Source organism: Sus scrofa, chromosome 18, assembly GCF_000003025.6.
Source record: "Sus scrofa isolate TJ Tabasco breed Duroc chromosome 18, Sscrofa11.1, whole genome shotgun sequence".
NCBI classification, from domain to species: domain Eukaryota; kingdom Metazoa; phylum Chordata; class Mammalia; order Artiodactyla; family Suidae; genus Sus; species Sus scrofa.
The window spans coordinates 50058064-50077319 of record NC_010460.4 but is presented as its reverse complement, the minus strand read 5'-3'; the positions used below and the strand labels follow the sequence as shown (position 1 = coordinate 50077319).

The following is a 19256-nucleotide window of genomic DNA, read 5'->3' as shown; positions in this document are numbered from 1 at the left end:
TTGACCGCTTCCCTGTGCTGAATCTTCTAATCCATGAACTTTGTATGCCTGCCCATCTACTGAGTCTCGATTTCTTTCATTGTCATTGTACTGTCTTCATACAAATTCTGTACACGTTTTGTTAGATTTACACCTAGTATTTAATTTTTTCAGTGACTGTGAATGGTGTACTGCTTTATGTTTGGTATTCACATGCTCATAGTCAGTGTAAAGAAATAAGACTGCTTTTTTATGTTTATCTTGTGTCCTGTGACCTTGTGGAGCTCACTTATTTGCTCTAGGATTTTTTTTTCTTCTTGTTGGGATTTTCTCTGTAGACTAGCATGTCTTCTGCAAATGGGGACCATTTCATTTCTTTCTTTCTGATCTATTTGCCTTTTATTTCCTTTTCTTGCCTTATTGAATTGGTTGTGTGTGTTGGGGGGTAGTTCTAGCACTATATTGAATAGGAGGGTGAGGCAGACATCTCTGCATTGCTGCAGATTGTAGAGAGAAAGCATTCATCCTTTACCGTTGAGGGTCATGTTAGCTGCGGGTATTCTCAGGATGTTCTTCATCGAGCTGGGGCCGTTCTCTTTCACTCCTAGTTTTCTGGTCATTTGTGTCATGAACGGGTACTGAATTTTGTCAAGTGCTTTTTCTGTATCAAATGCTGTGACTGTATGGTTTTCCATGTAGTGGTTAACTTGGTGCTAACATGGTGCATTGCACTGATATTCAAATATTTTAACAATCTTGCATTTCTAGAAATGGCCATGGTAAATGCTTCTCTTTATATATCGTACCATCCTATTTGCTAGTGTGTTGCTAAGGATTTTTACATCAGTATTCATGAGGGATACAGCCTCAAAGCTCTTAGTCTGGTTTTGGTATCAAGATAAAATTGACTGTAGAAAGCGAGTTGGTAAGTGTTGACTCTTCTATTTTCTGGAAGACATGGCATAGAATTGGTGTTAATTCTTATTTAAATGCTTGGTAGAATTCTCTGGTGAAACCCTCACAGCCTGGAGATGACTTTGTCATGAATTTTAAAATTATGAATTAATTTTCTTTTTTTTTTTTTGTCTTTTTGTCTTTTTGTTGTTGGCTATTTGAATTAATTTTCTTTAGCCATTATAAGGCTATTCTAATTATCCTGGTGAGTTGTAGTAGTTTGTTTCAAAGGGTAGGCCAGTGAGCTAGGCTGTCAAATGAACATATGTACTCTTGTTCATAGTAATTTATTATCCTTTTGATGTCTACAGGAACTGCAGTAAAATTACATTTCTTTCCTGAATTTGTTAGCGTCTTTCTCTCTTTTTCGTTGTCATGCTTGCTGGAGATCTGTTGATTTTATTGATATTTTCGAGAAACCTCTTTATTACTTTGTGCTGGACACACTGTCCACTGCACATGGATGGGGACCCATCACCCTTCATGCAGTGCCACCACACAGGTGCCCTGTAACCGCACTTTCAGACACAGGAACCCCAACACCACGGATGAGATGACTCACCTGGGTTCTCCCCACCAGCAGGTGGTGGAGCCGGAGTCGCATCTCAGACCTCCAAACCCCGTCCCCTGAGACCTCGCAGCGGGCCAGGACCCAGGAGGAGGGGGCGTGAGAGCTGTTTGCTTTGCCAAGCGGAGGCTGTGATGCTCTCCCTTCCTTTCTTTCCGCGACGGGCAGCGGAGGGCGCTGAGAACAGCCTCGGAGAAACTCAGAAACCGCTCGTCTTTCTCCACCAATGTCGTCCACGCCACCCCCGGGACACGCGTCAACAGGTACATCGGCCGCCTCCTGGAAGCCCGCCAGATGGAGCTGGAGATGGCAGACCTGCACTTCTTCACCCTCAAGTACAAGCAGGCTGAGCGAGAGCGGAAGGTGGGTGCTGCAGGGTCGAGGAGGCGGGGGTCCGAGGCGCTGAGCTGTCTGTGAACGTGGCTGCTGCCCTTCCTGCTGTGGGGGTTCTAGGCGGCCCTGGCGCCCTTGGGATGACCTTGGTGTCTCCGGGAAGCGGGCAGCTGACGGTCGCTTTCTGTGTCTTCCAGTACCACCAGCTGCAGGACGAGTATTTCACCAGCGCCGTGGTTCTGGCCCTCATCCTGGCCGCCTTATTCGGCCTTGTCTACCTTCTAATCATCCCGCAGTAAGTGCCGTTCTGGGCCCATCCGTCAAAGGAGAAGGTCACCAGGCGTCCTTTCCTTTTCACGTTCAGGTTCAACGCCTGCGGTCACTCTCCCCTGGTGCCCCAGCCTTTGGGGATGGCCGGAGCCCCACACCCACTCTCCGTGTGCTTGTGGGGCTCGTTGGGGGCACTCGACGGCACACGGGTGGGCTGCTCACTCGGGTTTTCATGTCCCGTGTGCTCCGTTCTCCGACATCGTGTATCTTCAGCATCGCTGTCCACACGGTGTGCCATCGACGGCATGACCGCGTCTGTGGGAGAGAACGGGCAGCACGTGGGCACCCTGACTTCTAGGTCCTTGTCGTTTTCAGAAACATTAAAATGAGAAAAAGGGGCCTCTGGAAAGAAGCAAAAATATAGTAATTTTTATAGCATTTAATTATCATAAGTCAAAGTGAGTGGTAATTTTGGGTTTTTTTCGGGGGGGGCAGAAAGATCCAGAAAAATCTCCACTTTTCTTAATAAACCTCCCAAGTAGAGCAATTCTCCTCTGAGTTTCCAGAAAACCCAAGGAAGCAGTCCCCCCACCCCACGATACCATGGACCCACAGTGGCCATCTGAATGGCCCGGTCTGGGGATCCAGCTTTTTGTTAGAAAAACCCTTCTCAAGTGAAGCCCAGCAACCAAGTGTGTGCAAACCCAGTCTTTCCTGCAGGAGGAAAGCGCCTCTCAGGCCCTCAGGACTGGAGAGACCCTGGCTTAGATGTCAGGGTGGATAGGTCCCCAGGGACCACTGGTTCTTCCTGGGGGCCGGGGACCTGGTGGGTAGCAGAGGAAGGGCAGGTTCCTGGGCATCTCTCGGGCACGCCTTGCCAGCCCAGCCTGCAGTGACTGCGTGTCTTCTCTCCCAGGAGCGTGGCTGTCCTGCTCCTGCTGGTGTTCTGCGTCTGCTTCCTGGTAGCCTGTGTCCTGTATCTACACATCACCCGTGTCCAGGTACGTGCAGGGTGTGTCCTGTACCTGCCCTTCACCTGGTCCAGGTGTATGTGTGCCCGTGTTCTGTACCTGCATATTACCCGGTCCAGGAACAGGTGTATGTGTGTCTTGTACCTGCGCATCACCTGGACTGGTAGGTGGGTGGCCTCTGCCTGCCTTCTTGCAGGACCAGTGGAGGGAAAGAGACAGTTCATCCCCTCGCCTTCCTGGCAGGTGGAAAGGGTTGTCCAAGTAGCAGGAGCCTGTCACGTGCCAGGTGCTGCTTGGCACCCTGGGATCCTGCCCTGCAGACACAGAATGAGTGAGTGAAGGAACATAGGGGGTGACTTGTGATGTTGTGCTCTCCAGATGGAGAGTCTTGGAACTTGTGTGTTTCCATCATACACTGGGCGTCTACACTCTGGAAGATGCTTAGCTGGGAGCCGGGGCTGAGCTCATGGCCCTGTGCCATCCATGACTCCTGGGAGAGGGCTCTGTCCTGGTCCTACACACCTTTCTCGCATCCTCAGCTGCATTTTCAAACATCCCAGGTCCCCATCAGACCCGCACTCGTCACGTCTGGCAGACGCAGGGTTATTTCGCACAGTCATTGAAAACAGCTGCTTGTTGAGATGACTGGACCTAGTTTTATTTATTTAAATTCTTCATTCTTTGTTATCCTTTAACTTCTTCTGTTGTTGGTTTTTTTTTTTTTTTTTTTTTTTCCATTTCTTGGGCTGCTCCCACGGCATATGGAGGTTCCCAGGCTAGGGGTCTAATCGGAGCTGTAGGCACCAGCCTACGCCAGAGCCACAGCAATGAGGGATCCGAGCCGTGTCTGCGACCTACACCACAGCTCACGGCAACGCCGGATCCTTAACCCACTGAGCAAGGCCAGGGATCGAACCCGCAACCTCATGGCTCCTAGTCAGATTTGTAAACCACTGAGCCACGACGGGAACTCCAACTTCTTGATTTAAGAAAAAAATGCTCTTTATTTGAACTGCATCCTCAGTTCTTTGTTTTCATAGATGAGTGTCTGGTTTGGTAAACTGAAATTTCCCACTTCAAATAAGATTGCTTTATTCACCTAATTTCCAAGACCTGTCCCATTTGTCCTTAAGGTTGGGAACTCGTGTGCCGGGTGGACAGTTTCCCTGGCAGAGGCGATCACCAGCCACCTTTCTTTCCTCACCCTCCCCGGTGGGCCTGACCATTTTTCCCAAGTGTGTGATTTTAGCCCAGCACTGCAGGCGGGGTGCAGTCTGTTGTGCCTTTGAAAAAGCCTGGGAGTCAGCTGGGCAGAGTGCCTTCCTCTGTGACATGGAGGCATCCGGCCGGTATAGCAGCCCTGGGGCCACCTGGGGTCATCCGGCCGGTGTAGAAGCCCTGGGGTCTTCGCCCAGCTACTTGGCTCCCCCATTGCTAGGGGCTGCGTCTCAGTGTCTCCCTCCATGAAAGGGATAGGAACTTGGAGCAGCTGTTCAGGAAGGAGGGCCTGGCACACGATGGGCTCAGCTGAACTTTTTAAAAAAAATTTTTAGGGCCGCACCCATGGCATATAGAAGTTCCCAGGCTGGGGGTTGAATCTGAGCTGCAGCTGCACGCCTACACCATAGCCACAGCAATGTGGGATCTGAGCCGTAAGTTCAACCTACATCACAGCTCACGGTAACGCTGGATCCTTAACCCTCTAATCGAGGCCAGGGATCGAACCTGCATCCTCATGGATACTGAGCCACAATGGGAACTCCTTCCTAAACATTCTTAAAACTCGAAGAGGAGCTGGTGAAACAAGGGGAGGGGACCCGTCCTGTCACTTCTGGAGGCAAGGGGACGGGGACCTGGGGGAGGAGCTCTGCAGGGCTGTGGGTGGAGGGCAGGGAGCAGGTGCCCGGGTCCCCCTGAGGGCTGGAAAGGAGCAGCGCTAGACGGCCTGGATGTGAGGACCCAGCTGAGGCTGGGCTGTGGCTGAGGGTGTTCCTGCAGCGTTGCTGGCCCTGGGTGGGAGGTGGGGGGTGGGCAGGGCTGACCAGGCCGGGAGGGAGGAGGGGCCACGGCAGGTTCAGGTGCCCTTTGCTCTCTGGGGCGCGCCAGCTCCTGGAGACGTGAGCATAGCGTGGCTGGAGGGTGGCTGGGGTGTGCCTTGGGCACCTCCCTCTTGGCTGTCCCACCCCAGCCTGGTGCCGACGGTCGTATTTCAGCTTTGTTTCCCCATCCACCGCCCCAGTCACCCCTTCCTGGCCCTCTGAGCAAAGCAGAGGTGCCCACTTGGGAGGGCGGGGATCCTGCCTCGGGCTTCCTTCCCTCTCTGCTGCCCTGGCAGGGCTGGCCTCGGGGGAGGAAGAGAGGCCCCCCGCCCCAGCCCACCCTAGACCCTGAAGCCGCCCAAGGGCGCGGGGAGGCGGGGAGGAGGTTCGCAGTGGTGGTGAGATTCCTGCTTAAACTGGGCAGCCTTGGAGTTCCCGTTGGGCTCAACGTGAACAAACCTGACTAGTGTCCATGAAGACGTGGGTTCGATCCCTGGCTTCATTCAGTGGGTTAAAGGATATGGCGTTGCCGTGGCTGTGGTGAAGGTTGAAGATGTGGCTCGGATCCCGTGTTGCTGTGGCTCTGGCTTAGGCTGGCAGCTGCAGCTCCAATTTGATCCCTAGCCTGGGAACCTCTAGGAGCGGCCCTAGAAAAGGCAAAAAAATAACAAAAATAAATAAAAATAAACTGGACATCTTTGGTGGATGGACAGCAACTGGAAAGTTAGAAAGCCTGTGCGGGGGCGAGGGAGCCTCTACCGAGGACATGGCCCCTGGAAACTAACCAAGGGCTCCTGCGAGCCCTCCGAGTGTCCTGCCCTCTCCACCTGCTCCCGTCCAGTGTCCCAGTGCCCGTGTCACAGCATTTTCTACCTCAGCCCCACTGGCTCCCCAGTGCGTCTGTGTGGGATTGAGTTCATTTATGTAGCAGAGATTAAGTCAGTAGTATTAAACTTCAAATTTCAGCTCCCTGGGGTGGTGGTGGTTGGGGGGGTGGGGTGGGGGTTTGGGGGTGCTGTGGAGTCTATTTTTTTGTGAGGTGTGAACAAAAGGGATGGAATGAGTGAAGACGTCACCCTGCATCTGCTGGAGTCAGGGCTTCCTGGAAGTTGATTTGTTTCAGTCGCGGGTGTCTGTGCGCCCCAGTGTAAATCGTGGTTCTTAATTCGACGCTGGGTTGGAAGCTTCTGAAGGTCCTGCCCCGCACCCCCTCGAGGGAGCACACGGTCCTGGGGGCCACGCTGGACTGTGCTTCTCTGGCCCTTAACACACACCAGCTCTGAGAAGCCAGGGGTGCAGCGTGGCTGAGCAGAGAGGCTGCGGTTGTGTAGTTGTCCCATTTGCCTGGGTCATTTAGACTCTGCAGCCACATGGCTCAGGCACAGCAGGGTCAGTGGCAGAGTGTCACTCGCATGGAGACTGACCATCCATCCACGGTGCCCACGGTCACCCCGCCTCCCGCCGCCACCTGGGAGGCGCCTCCCTGTGCTGTGCCCTGCTCACGGCATGCTGCACACCTTCTCTTCTCTGCAGGGCACAGGGTCTTGCTGGGCATCCCCTTGCCTTGTGGCCTCATCACACCATTGGGGTCCTTTGTGAAATTTGGCTCAGGCTCTGAACCCCTGCCAGCCATGAGGTCCAGGGGCCAGGCTTTACTCCCACTGGTGCCCTGGGGACTCCCAAGGCCCACCTGGACAGAAGGAGCCTCTCCAGTGTTTGTCCAGTGCTTTGTCTAGCTGGGGGCATGGGTTCCCCAGTGCAGCTCTGGTCTTGCCCAGGGGCTCGGTGGGAGATGAGACTTGTCAGGGGAGTGAGGAAGCTGGGTCAGGCAGGCAACAGGGCCTGGCACCACCACAGAACAGCTCTTCTAGCAAGCACAGAGGAGACGTGGGTTTCGAGGACAATACAACGGTATTGGAACCTGAATCAGGTACCCAGATCCGTGTCCTCTGCCGTGTGAGCTGGGGCACACCGCTCTGGTCCTGGGCTGGAGAATGAGTGAGCTTGGCTGGAGGTGCTGGGCTGCGTTTCCTCCTCCGCAGGGCAGGGGCCGTGATGATCCCGGCTTCAAGGGTGGGAGGGGAGGTCTAACTGCGCGGATGGCCCTGGGCTCCCTGGCTGCTCACGGTTTTCTGTAAGGTCCCTGCGGTCTCTGCTTTTGTTTTCATTTCTAATTTCAGACCTATGAGTCCAAGAACTTCTTTCATTCCTGAATCATTTGTTGGGTATTGCAAAATGCATGTAAAGTTAATAGGCTGGAAATGGAATTTCTAATAACTTGACAAAAAGTATATAGAGCCCATAAAAATACATATTTATATATATCTCTAACGATATAAAACTTAGTTAAGGCATGTAAAAGAAGACACAAATAGATGGGAAGGCTTGCCATTTCTGAGACAGAAAGAGGCCAGATTTTGATAATGTGGCGTTAGTCTATTCAGTGAACTTCAGGCCGATCAATGTCACAGCGTGGGGGAGGGGTGGGAGCTGCTGCTTTTTCATTTAAAGACACATCAGTTTTCCTTCTTTTGGTTTTGCAGTTTTCCCACCTGGGAAATTAATTACCTGAAAACAGCCAAGAAATGGGTGTGGAGGGGGAATAGTGGGAGAGACTCCAGCTGCGTTCTCGCGGCTCTGGACGTCGTTATTGTGAATGATTTACCGTGGCCATGAGCGACTTGGTCACCAGAGTTGTTTTAAAAATCCCGTTACAGGGAGTTCCCGCTGTGGCTCGGTGGTAATGAACCTGACTAGCATTCGTGAGGATGTGGGTTCGGTCCCTGGCCTCGCTCAGTGGGTTAAGGATCCCGTCTTCCATGAGCTGTGGTGTAGGTCACAGACGTGGCTCAGATCCCGAGTTGCTGTGGCTGTGGTGTAGGCCGGCGTCTGCAGCTCTGAGTCCACCCCTAGCCTGGGAACCTCCGTATGCCGCAACAAGTATCGTGGTGTTCAGTGTTTTCCAGGGTGCCTGACGATCCAGATCCGCACAGTCTTATGTATCTTCATAGTGGTCCTGATCTACTCCGTGGCCCAAGGATGCGTGGTGAGCATCTCCGCCTGGCCGCGGGCCCGGTGTAGTGAGAGCTGCCGGGAGGTGGGGCATCTTCAGGGGCCGCATAGAGGGCCGGCCCCGGGGTTGGGGAGGGAAACAGGGGCTTTGGAGATGAGCTGGGGGGGGGCTAGCCAGTGGAGGACATGTGATCTGGAAATGGGAGACCCTGCCCTTCAGAGGGCAGAGCCCAGGAGCTGGGGCAGAGAAACAGGAAGGAGGTGGTGGGGGGTGGGGGGTGCGGGATGGAGTTGAGTGCTTTCAGAGGATGGTGAGGAGTCTCGTGCCTGCTGGGCCAGGCCCTGGGAATCCGGCTGCCCCTCTGGTCAGGAGTCTAGAAAGGCTCTCAGGGGGTGGGAGTGTCTGAGGGCCTGCTGGTGGCCCTCGGGGAGTGGTCGGAGAGGGAGCTCGCAAGGGGCTGGGGAGGAGGGCCCCCTCCCACGCGCCTGGTCCCTCCATCCCCCTCCAGGTGGGCTGCCTGCCTTGGACCTGGAGCTCCAGCCCCAACGGGTCCCTGGTGGTCCTGTCATCGGGGGGCCGGGCCCCCATGCTGCCCGCCCCGCCCTGCGAGTCTGCGCCGCACGCCCTGCTCTGCGGCCTCGTGGGCACCCTCCCGCTGGTCACGTTCCTGCGCGTCTCCTCCCTGCCGAAAATGATCCTGCTTGCCGTGCTCACCACGTCCTACATCCTGGTCCTGGAGCTCAGCGGGTACACGAAGGCCGTGGGGTAGGTACGCCGAGGGGTGCCCTGTGCTCTGATTGGCTGACGAGAAGCCTGTTAGTGCGAAAGCATCACGTCGGGTTTCCTGGGAGATGCAGCCCTCAGCCGGGGTTCGTCCTGGGCGCCGCCAGGGGGGTCATGTCTGAGGGGCCCGCTGGGGACGGGTCTTGTGTTCTTGGCACTGATGGGGGCTTATTTCCCCAGGGGCGGCGCCGTCTCTGGGCGCAGCTTCGAGCCCATCTTGGCCATCCTGCTGTTCTCATGTGCGCTGGCCTTGCACGCCCGGCAGGTGGATATCAAGCTGCGGCTGGACTACCTCTGGGCAGCTCAGGCAAGAGGAGCCCCTCTGCTTCCTTGGGGTGGGGTGGGGGGTGGCCAGGAAGCCCTTGGGAGGCGTGTGGGAAACTCCCGAAGATGCCAGATCTCACCTGGCGCACCCTAGACTTGTAGTAAATTCAGATGTAATTCACATCCCACAGGACTCACCCGCCCATAGAAAGTGTAGGGTTCAGGAGCTCCTGCTGTGGCACACCAGGTTAAGAATCCGACTGCAGTGGCTCCGGTCACTGCAGAGGTGCGGGTTTGATCCCCAGTCTGCTGCAGTGGGGTAAAGGATCCGGTGTTGCCACAGCCATGGCTGGGATTCAGTCCCTGGCCCAGGAACTTCCACATGCTGTGGGTGTGGCCATAAAAAATAAAAATGAAAAAACCCCTACAAATCAGTGGTTTTCAGTATATTCTCAGGGTTGTGCAACTGACACCACAGTCAACTTTAGTACATTTTTAGGGCCCCCCCCCAAAGAACTCCCATAGTCATTAGCAGTCACTCCCCATTTCTAGCCATCCCACAGCCCTGAGCCACCACTAATCTACTTTCTGTTTCTGTGGATTTGCCTGTTTCTTTTTTCTTTTTGTTTTCTTTTTGTCTTTTTAGGGCCATACCCGCAGCATATAGAAGTTCAAGGCTAGGGTTTGAATCGGAGCTGCAGCTGCCAGCCTGCACCACAGCCACAGCAATGCAGGATCTGAGCTGTGTCTGTGACCTACACCTCAGCTCACAGCAACACCGGATCCTTAACCCACTGAGCGAGGCCAGGGATCAAACCCGCAACCTCATGGTTCCTAGTTGGATTCGTTTCCGCTGCACCACGACGGGAACTCCTGTTGTATTATTTTAATGGATATTATCATAGTCTGTCTTCGAGTGGTATGTTACCTCACATATAGTATAAGAACTTTAACAAAGACTTTCTTTTGTGTACATCAGTGAACACATGTTAATAGGAAATTTTTTTGGAGTTTTTTTTATTTTTAAAAAGTTTTATTGAAGTATAGTTGATTTACAAGGTTGTAATAATTTCTGCTGAACAACAAAGTGATTCAGTCATATATAGACACATATCCATTCTTCTTCTTTTTTGTCTTTTTTAGGGCTTCACCTGCAGCATATGGAAGTTCCCAGGCTAGGGGTCCAAAAGGAGCTGTAGCCGCCGGCCTACACCACAGCCACAGCAATGTGGGATCCGAGGCATGTCTGCGACCTACACCACAGCTCATGGCAACGCCGGGTCCTGAACCCACTGAGCGAGGCCAGGGAGGGAACATGTGTCCTCAGGGATACTAGTTGGGTTTGTTAACCACTGAGCCATGACGGGAACTCCTGTATCCTTGTTTAAAGAGTCCACATATAGGTGATATCATATGATGTTTGTCTTTCACTGTCTAACTGCACTTAGTGTCACAGTTTCTGGGTCCATCTGTCTTGCTACAAATGGCATTATTTCATTCTTTTTCATGGCTGAGTAATGTTCCCCTGTGTGTATGTACCACATCTTCTTTATCCATTCCTCCATTGACGGACATACAGGTGGCTTCCAGGGCTTGGCTGTTGTAAATAGTGCTGCAGTGAACATTGGGGTGCATGTGTCTTTTGGAATTATGGTTTTCTCTGGATAGATGCTCAGGAGTGGGATTGCTGGATCATGTGGTAGTTCTCTTTAATAGGAAATTAATTGTACGTGTCTTAGGAGAGGTTCCCAGCTCCCTCCTGGAGCTTTTCTTTCCCACATGGCTGTGTCCGCTGACCCTAATCTCGGACTCTGTGCATGCCCACGTCCCTGGCAGAGCTCACCCTGGTCTGAGCCAGATCAGGACCCATAGCATTGATCTAGTCACTCTGGTGAGGGTGCAGAGACGAGCCTGGCGTAGACCACTGGCGCTCTTGGTGTTTAGTCTGGACGGTTAGAAGGAAGCCGGTGTTAAAGGTGTGATGAGTAATGACCCTCTCGTGAAAGAGGGTCAGGCAGGTGTTCTTCCGGATCATGGCCTCAGGTGTAGGGACCCCTGCCGGGCCTCTCGCAGGGGGCGGGGAGATGAGGCTCAGCCTCAAAGACCGTGTGGGCGAGCGGGGGTTTATAGCCCAGGAACAGGGTGGGGCCAGGGGATAGGAAATTATTAAGAGGAGACATCAGGAGTTCCCATTATGGCTCAGGGGTTAATGAACCCGACTAGGAACCATGAGGTTGCAGGTTCGATCCCTGGCCTGGCTCCGTGGATTAAGGATCCGGCATTGCCATGAGCTGTGGTGTAGGTCACAGACTTGGCTCGGATCCTGAGTTGCTGTGGCTGTGGTGTAGGCTGGCGGCCACAGCTCCGATTCGACCCCTGGCCTGGGAACGTCCATGTGCCTCGGGTGCAGCCCTAGAATAGGCAAAAAAAAAAAAAAAAAAAAGAGGAGACATCAGTGGTGAGGGGGGTTGTGGCTAAACTGATCTAACGGGAGTCGTGCTGAGGGCAGGCCAAGGTGACCTGGCATCGCCTGGAGGAGGTCGAAGATGAGGAGCCCCATCAGACGTCTGGGGTGGTTGGATGTCAAGGATGGGGTGACGGGTTAAACTGACCGGGCAGGGTTCTTGCTGAGACTGCGCAGAGGCCCCGAGTCAGGGCCCGGGTGGGACACAGGTTCAGGGTCTGGTCCAGGAGGGACTCTGGTCACGTGGCCGGTGGTGGAGTGAGCGAAGGAAGCGTGTGAACGGACGGGCGGTGACTAACGGAGGTCCCCGCCGCAGGCCGAGGAGGAGCGGGACGACATGGAGAGGGTGAAGCTGGACAACAAGAGGATCCTTTTCAACCTCCTGCCGGCCCACGTGGCCCAGCACTTCCTCATGTCCAACCCCCGCAACATGGTGAGCCTGCGGCCCGGGCGGCACCTGCTTTCTGTCACTAGCCCGGCTGGGTTTCGGGGGGGAGGTGGCGTGGCTGCAGGGCCCAGCTGGGGGTCTGACCCAGAGGGCGCCTCCTGTTACCTCTGCCTCAGATTGCGAAGGGTGGCCCTTTCCAAGCCCTCGGCGGCACGGAGGTCAAGGGGCCCCCTCTGCGCAGCCCTAAGGACAGGATGAGGCTGGGCCATCAGGAGGCTCCCGGGACGTGGGGTTGACACGTGGCCAGAATGATCGTGTCCTCCTCTTTGATCTCAGGACGGCACAGCATCCCCTTCCCCCACCAGGAAGGGCGAGGGCTTCGGCAGACCTCCCACAAGGGGGAGAAGCGCCTGTCAGGCCTGGCTCCTCCGTCTGGGGGGCCCCCTCCTGGCTGAGTCGTCTGCATGTGCCGTAGAAACTGTGCCCCGCGTGGTTGGCCTGGCCGCGCATGCCCGGCTGCAGGGCTAGTGGGTGGTTCTCTGCGTGGTCCGTGCGGTCTGGGTTGGTCCGAACATCCTGGTGGCCACGACCCGCTGCAGGAAAGCCCTGGGACGACCCAAACAGCACAGAGCAGAGCTCGCAAGAGCTGGCTCAGACATAAAGAAGCTCGGGCTGGGTTTTTAGGTCTTAGAGGTGTAAACGCCAGGCTCAGTTTGACCGGCTTTGGCCGGAAATAGCTCCAGGCCTCGTTATCTCATCCCTCTGGGCCCAGGGGTCCAGAGCCCATCGCTTTGCTGCTCCCCCACCCCCACAGGGGGCTCCACACGCACCTGTGAGCTGAAAAACACTGGGTCGTCCTAGATCCTCCGAGCCCCTCCTTGTGTGGCTCGGGGTCCCAGAGTGTCCGGCAGCCATGGGTTCCAGCCATGTCTCGGGACCTGGCCCGCGGGGCCCGTCCATCCGTCCCCAGGGCCAGCCCTGCATGCCGCTCCGGCCGCCCTGTGGGTGCCAGTGGCTGACCCAGCCTTTGACCCCCAGGACCTGTACTACCAGTCCTACTCGCAGGTGGGGGTCATGTTTGCCTCCATCCCCAACTTCAACGACTTCTACATCGAGCTGGACGGTAACAACATGGGGGTGGAGTGCCTGCGCCTCCTCAACGAGATCATTGCCGACTTCGACGAGGTAAGGGCCCCCCCACGGTCCTGACCCCCGGGGGCCCTCCTCCAGCCGAGGGCAGAAGTGCGTCCACCTGTGTAGCCCGCGCGCGGCGCTGGCACAGGGAGGAGCGCATGCATTCTGGGTCCTTGGGAATCCCATAGGACCGTGACTGTGGAGGAAGGGGCTTTGCCTTGGGATGCGGGGGGCAGTCCTGGCACCCACGCTCTGCCTTGTAAATGCTGGGCTCAGGTGGGCAGCCTCACCTGCAGGATGGGCGGGCAGACACCTCTGCACCTGCCACATCCGGGTCTCATCTGTGTGAGTCCAGCTTCCCTCACCATGGACCCTGCCCTCCTCCTGGGTGGTCGCAAGCTCAGCTGCTGGAGGACTGGGGTGTGTTTGCCTGGGCCCCCCCCCACCTTTGGCTCCTCTTTTAAATGCCTTTGCTGGCGCCCCCGAGGCCCTGCGTTTCTTCGTTCAGCCCCAGAACGTCTCTCGTGCCCACACGAAGAAGACACCGTTGCTTTCCAGAACGTGCCCATCTGCTCTGCGGTTGCTCCTGGCGGCTGTACACTGCCGTGGCGTCTCTAAAATGTTATGTAACGTTTAACAGTTTTGTGTTTCAAACAAAGCTCATGGACAAGGACTTTTACAAGGACCTGGAGAAGATCAAGACCATCGGAAGCACCTACATGGCTGCTGTGGGGCTGGCGCCCACGGCCGGGGCCAAGGTGGGTGCCGGCTGTCAGGCGTGCCCGCTCAGGGACTGGGTCCCAGCTCTGCCCCAGCTGCCCACAGACCACGGCCAGGCTCCTCGCCTTGGGCCTCGGCTTGCCCTCTGCATTGGATTAGGGCAGCTGCCTGCAGGCTATCTTGTCCGTGGCTGGCTCTTTCTAGACACAACCTTCCGTGGAAAGTCCACACCAAAGGCTGGTCTCAGGGACATCCTCCCGCCCTGCCCCCTCCCCACCAGCCCCACGCCCACCCAGGCAGCCTGGCACCACTGAGTGTCCCCCTTTCCTGGTGCAGGATTGTGACTAGAGTCTTCAGGTTGCCCCTACACGAAAGACAGACAAAGAGAGGAAGGTGTTAAAAAAAAAAGGTGCCATGAATAGGAAGCAGTTATACATATGGCAGGTACTGAGCTAAATATAACAATAAGCACCTTAAATGTGCATGGTTTAAACATGGCAATTAAAACCCAGCAACCGACAGAGTGGCTAACAAACAAGACGCCACTAGGTTTTCTGCAGGAAACATGTTTTAAAGTCTCAGGTGCATTCAAAATAAAAAGAAATACCCATATTAGCACTATTAAAAACTCAAACAGCTGCATGATATCGTAATTTCAGATGAAGTAAACTGCAGATCAAGGAAACTTATCAGGGATAAAGAGGGACACTGGGGAGATCTGGTCGTGGCTCAGTGGTTAATGAATCCGACTAGGAACCATGAGGTTGCGGGTTCGATCCCTGGCCTTGCTCAGTGAGTTCAGGATCCAGCGTTGCCCTGAGCTGTGGTGTAGGTCACAGACGCAGCTCGGATCCCATGTTGCTGTGGCTCTGGTGTAAGCTGGTAGCTACAGCTTGGATTAGATCCCTAGCCTGGGAACCTCCATATGCTGTGGGAGCAGCCCTGAAAAAGGCAAAAACAAAAACACAAACAAACAAAATAAAATAGGGACATTGTGTAGTAAAAAAGGAGTTAATTCTTCAAGAAGACCTAACAATCTTTAATATTTATGCACGTAACAGCTGGAGAAAACCACAAGGAGACATAGATGGATCCAGTACTTAGTTGGAGATGTCGGTGCCCCACCCTCAGTAACGGGTAGATGCAGTGGGCTGAAAATCTATAAAGATCTGAACTGAACATCATCCATCGCCTGGATGTAATTGACCTCTGTCGACTACTTCATCCAGCAATAGCAGAAGCTTCTTTTGAAGCTCACATGGAACATTTACCAAGATAGACCACATTCTAGGCCGTCAAACACAACACGTGCAAAAGAATTGAAATCATATAAACTGTATTCTCAGACCAGAGTAGAAATCTATTGCTAGGAAACAGTTGGAAAATTCCAAAGTATTTGGAGATGAAGCAAAAGGCTTCTTCTTCTTCTTCTTTTTTTTTTTTTCCCAATCTTTTTAGGGCCACACCCACCACATATGGAAGTTCCCAGGCCAGGGGTCGAATCAGAGCTCTGGCTCCTGGCCTATGCCACAGCAACAGCAACACCGGATCCAAGACCTGCCTGCAACCTACAGCAGAGCTCATGGCCACTCTGGATCCTTAACCCATTGAGCAAAGCCAGGGATTGAACCCACATCCTCATGGATGCTAGTCGGGTTCATGACCACTGTGCCACCACAGGAACTCCCACGAAACACTTCTAAATGACACACGGGACAAAGAAGAAATCTCAAGAGAAGTTGAAAAATATTTTGAACTAAATGAAAATGAAAATACAACTTATCAAAATTTGGGGGATACAAAAAAACAGTGCTTAGAGAAATTAACATCATTGAATTTGTACATTGAAAAAGACCAATTCACAATAAATAATCCAAGCTTCCACCTTAGGAAAGTAGAGAAAAAGGAGTAATGCAAACCTGAAGCAAGAGAAGAAAAAATAATAAAAGTCGGAGCCCAAATCAATGAAATCAGAGACGAGAAAACTAAGAAAATCGATAAAACCAAAAGTAGACTTTTTGAAAAGATCAATAAAATTGATAATCTCTAGCCATTACTAGCTAAGAAAAAAGGGAAGAGTCACCAGTTATTAATATTAGAAATGAAGGAGGGGTCATTTCACTAAACCAATGGACATTAAAAAATACTAAAGTCTATTTTAGACAACTCCATGATACTGGTCCTAGCCAGTCGAATAAGAGAAGAAAAGTAAATGGAAGATTTTATGTATTTTTCAAAAGTAGGAACGAAACCATCATTTTCATATTTTGCTTGTGTCCTAAGGATACTCAGTGCTAAAATATGAAAACTACTAGAATTTTTAAGTGCCTTTACCAAACTTGCTGGATACAAAATCGGCATACAAATTTCTGTTTTATCTCTGTATATTAATTATGGGCGATGAGAAAATAAAATATTTAGAAGTTACTCTTTTCAATTTGTATTTAAAAAATACAACAATATGCCCCCCAATTTGATAGCTTAGGTGGAATGGACCGATTCTTTTTTTTTTTTTTTTTGTCTTTTTGCTATTTCTTGGGCCGCTCCCGCGGCATATGGAGGTTCCCAGGCTAGGGGTCGAATCGGAGCTGTAGCCACCAGCCTACGCCAGAGCCACAGCAACGCTGGATCCGAGCCGCATCTGCAACCTACACCACAGCTCACGGCAACGCCGGATCGTTAACCCACTGAGCAAGGGCAGGGACCGAACCCGCAACCTCATGGTTCCTAGTTGGATTCGTTAACCACTGCGCCACGACGGGAACTCCTGGACCGATTCTTTAAAAGACATAATCTGCCAAAATTTGTATAAGAAGTAGATGCTCTGGATAGGCTTATGTCCATTGAAGTAATTGAATCAGTAATTAATAACCTTCCGAAACAGAAAACTACTAGGGGTTTGGAGGACAGTGAAATGATTCTATATGCTGCTGAAACTGCAGACACATGAAATTCTCCCTTTGTCAAAGCCCAGAGACCATATAGCACATAGAGTGAACCCTCCTGTAAACTGGATTTTAGTTAATGATGAATCACTGTAGCTTCAGCAGTGGTCACAAGCGCTCCATACCCCAAGCAAGATACTAACAAGAGGACAAACTTTCTGTGGGCGGGGGGGGGGGGGGGGGGGGCCACGGGCTAGAACATGGGACCTCTCTAAGCTGTTCATTTACAAGTAAATCTAAAACGATTATTTAAAAAAATCATCAGTTAAGTTTTTTAAGCATTAGTTCCATAACTTTGGGAACTGTGAAAATATCTCTAAAAAGAGAAAAATGGGAAAGCTTGAATCATGAAAAAAAAGAAAAAAAAATTACTGTTGTTGTTTCACAAAAGAGGGCATCTTTCCGCACAACGCAGGGGAAGAGATGGACCTGTGTGAGGAGGGGGGCAGCACCTCCTTCCCGCAGTGAGCGCACACTCACACCCACGACGCTCACCCTGCTTTGCTCACTTGGAGCAAACGAACGACAACACTGTTGGAACTGGAGTAGGACATCTGGTCTACCACTGCAGGGGTTCCTCCCACGCCATTCATGCGGAAGGGCTCTGCCTGGGCTCCAGCGGCCTCAGTCTCCGCCTTGGGCGGTAATATTCCACCTCTGTCTTGGTTTGCTGCCCATAGAATGGGATGCCAAGCACCGCCCAGGGCAGCTGTAGGGTGCCAGGCAGTCCCTGATGAAAACCACCCAGCCAGCCCCCAGCCCCAGTCCCAGCCAGCAGGCTGCTGCATGGTTGATGTGGGGGTCAAGTCCCTGATCCCAGCAGGGGTACAGACTCTTCCCCTCTGCAGGTCACTGGCTGCGTGTCCTGGCCCCCTCTGCCCTTGCACCCCTCCAGCCTAATAAACCGTGTCTGCTCCCTTCCAGGCTAAGAAATGCATCTCCTCCCATCTCAGCACGTTGGCGGACTTTGCCATTGAGATGTTTGATGTCTTGGATGAGATCAACTACCAGTCTTACAACGACTTCGTGCTCCGTGTGGGTACGTGACTGCCAGCCGTCCCATCCCTTGGGTCCGTGCCCTCTTCCCGCACCTGCCGGGAGCTGGAGGCCCTCCCCCTCCCCCTAGAAGCGGGGATCCAAGCTCCCTTGTCTCACCAGAAGGAGGATGGCGCCACCCAGAGGAGACCCTGGGATGCAGGGAGAGCTGGGCGTGCCTACCAGCTTAGGGGCAGCTAGCTGAGTGTGCCAACCAGTGACTTAGGACCTGACGAGTTGTCTGATTCATGAAATGCATGAGGAATCTTGATCTAATCTTGATGAGTGTGCTCTGGGCCCACACTTAGCTGGGGGGAGAGGCCCCATGTCCTCGTTTGCAGGCCTGAAACACGGGGGCCCTGGCTGTGCAGGAGGCCAGCTGTACGGACTAAGGCTTTGTCCTCCTGGGCTCCCTCCCGTCGCCTGTCAGTGGGGAGGGGAACCATCTGGGGTCTAAGTTCCTCCCTAACTTTTCAAACTGCAGGGTTTTGGGGGGTTTTTTTAGGTCTTAAACTCCCCCTTTTTTTTCAGGGCCGCAACCGCAGCATATGGAAATTCCCAGGGTAGGGATTGAATCAGAGCTGCCACTTCCGGCCTATGCCACAGCCGCAGCAACGCAGGATCTGAGCCACATCTGCGACCTCCACCATAGCTCACGGCAACGCTGGGTCCCCAACCCACTGAGCGAGGCCAGGGATTGAACTTGCATCCTCACGGATACTATGTCAGGTTCTTAATCAGCTGAGCCACAGCAGGCACTCCTAAACTCACTTTTTTTCTGGGATAAAGATAGTTTACCAGAAAATTCTTTACTAGTTCAGGATATAGACTAGAGATTTATGAGGGTTTTTTTTTTTTTTAATTTTAGCTATCAATATTTTAAAATTAGTGTCCACAGAAAAAAATCTAAATTTTTTTGTCTCCTCTTGAAATATTTGCCGTTTTAGATCTTCAGTCCCACAAGCAGCTGCCCTTTTCCCCCTCACCATCTCCACAGTCTATTTTTTTTCTTCTTTTTTTGGCCGTGCTCGTGGCATGCAAAGGTTCCTGGGCCAGGGATTGAACCTGCGCCACAGCAGCGACCCAAGCTGCTGCAGTGACAATGCGGGATCCTTAACCTGCTGGGCCAAGAGCGAACTCCCTAGAGACGTCTGAGTTCCTCCTTTCCTTCTTTCCTCCTCCCTCCCTCCCTCCTCCACCCCTCTCCTCCTAGTCTGGAATGCAGTTCATCTGGACACATGCTTGTTTCATAATTCAAACGTCTGGCGGCCCTAGGAAGAGAAGCTGAGTGAGTGTGAGGGTGGCTGCAGGTGTCTGCCAGAGCATGTGGAGTTCAGATACCCTTAAACACCAGCGCTAACTCAGCCCTGGTGCCCAGGCTGCAGGCGGTGCTGGG

The 19256-nt window shown here is 53.0% G+C and overlaps 1 protein-coding gene across 2 annotated transcripts in view; it reads left to right on the top strand.

Moving 5' to 3' along the window:
- Positions 1–19256, top strand: part of ADCY1 (adenylate cyclase 1) — a 99978-nt gene that overhangs the window by 66230 nt on the left and 14492 nt on the right. Inside the window, exons 9-18 of one of the 2 annotated variants that reach the window (XR_002340263.1) lie at positions 1670–1864; positions 2032–2129; positions 3021–3105; positions 8071–8160; positions 8636–8892; positions 9091–9217; positions 11955–12071; positions 13065–13211; positions 13801–13918; positions 17750–17864. Coding sequence is in view for 1 of the 2 variants with exons in the window: in XM_021078661.1 (XP_020934320.1) it covers positions 1670–1864; positions 2032–2129; positions 3021–3105; positions 8071–8160; positions 8636–8892; positions 9091–9217; positions 11955–12071; positions 13065–13211; positions 13820–13918; positions 17750–17864 (1330 nt within the window). In the remaining variant the exon portion in view is untranslated. The remainder of the gene's footprint in view (positions 1–1669; positions 1865–2031; positions 2130–3020; positions 3106–8070; positions 8161–8635; positions 8893–9090; positions 9218–11954; positions 12072–13064; positions 13212–13800; positions 13919–17749; positions 17865–19256) is intronic. The other variant, XM_021078661.1, reaches the window with a different exon arrangement.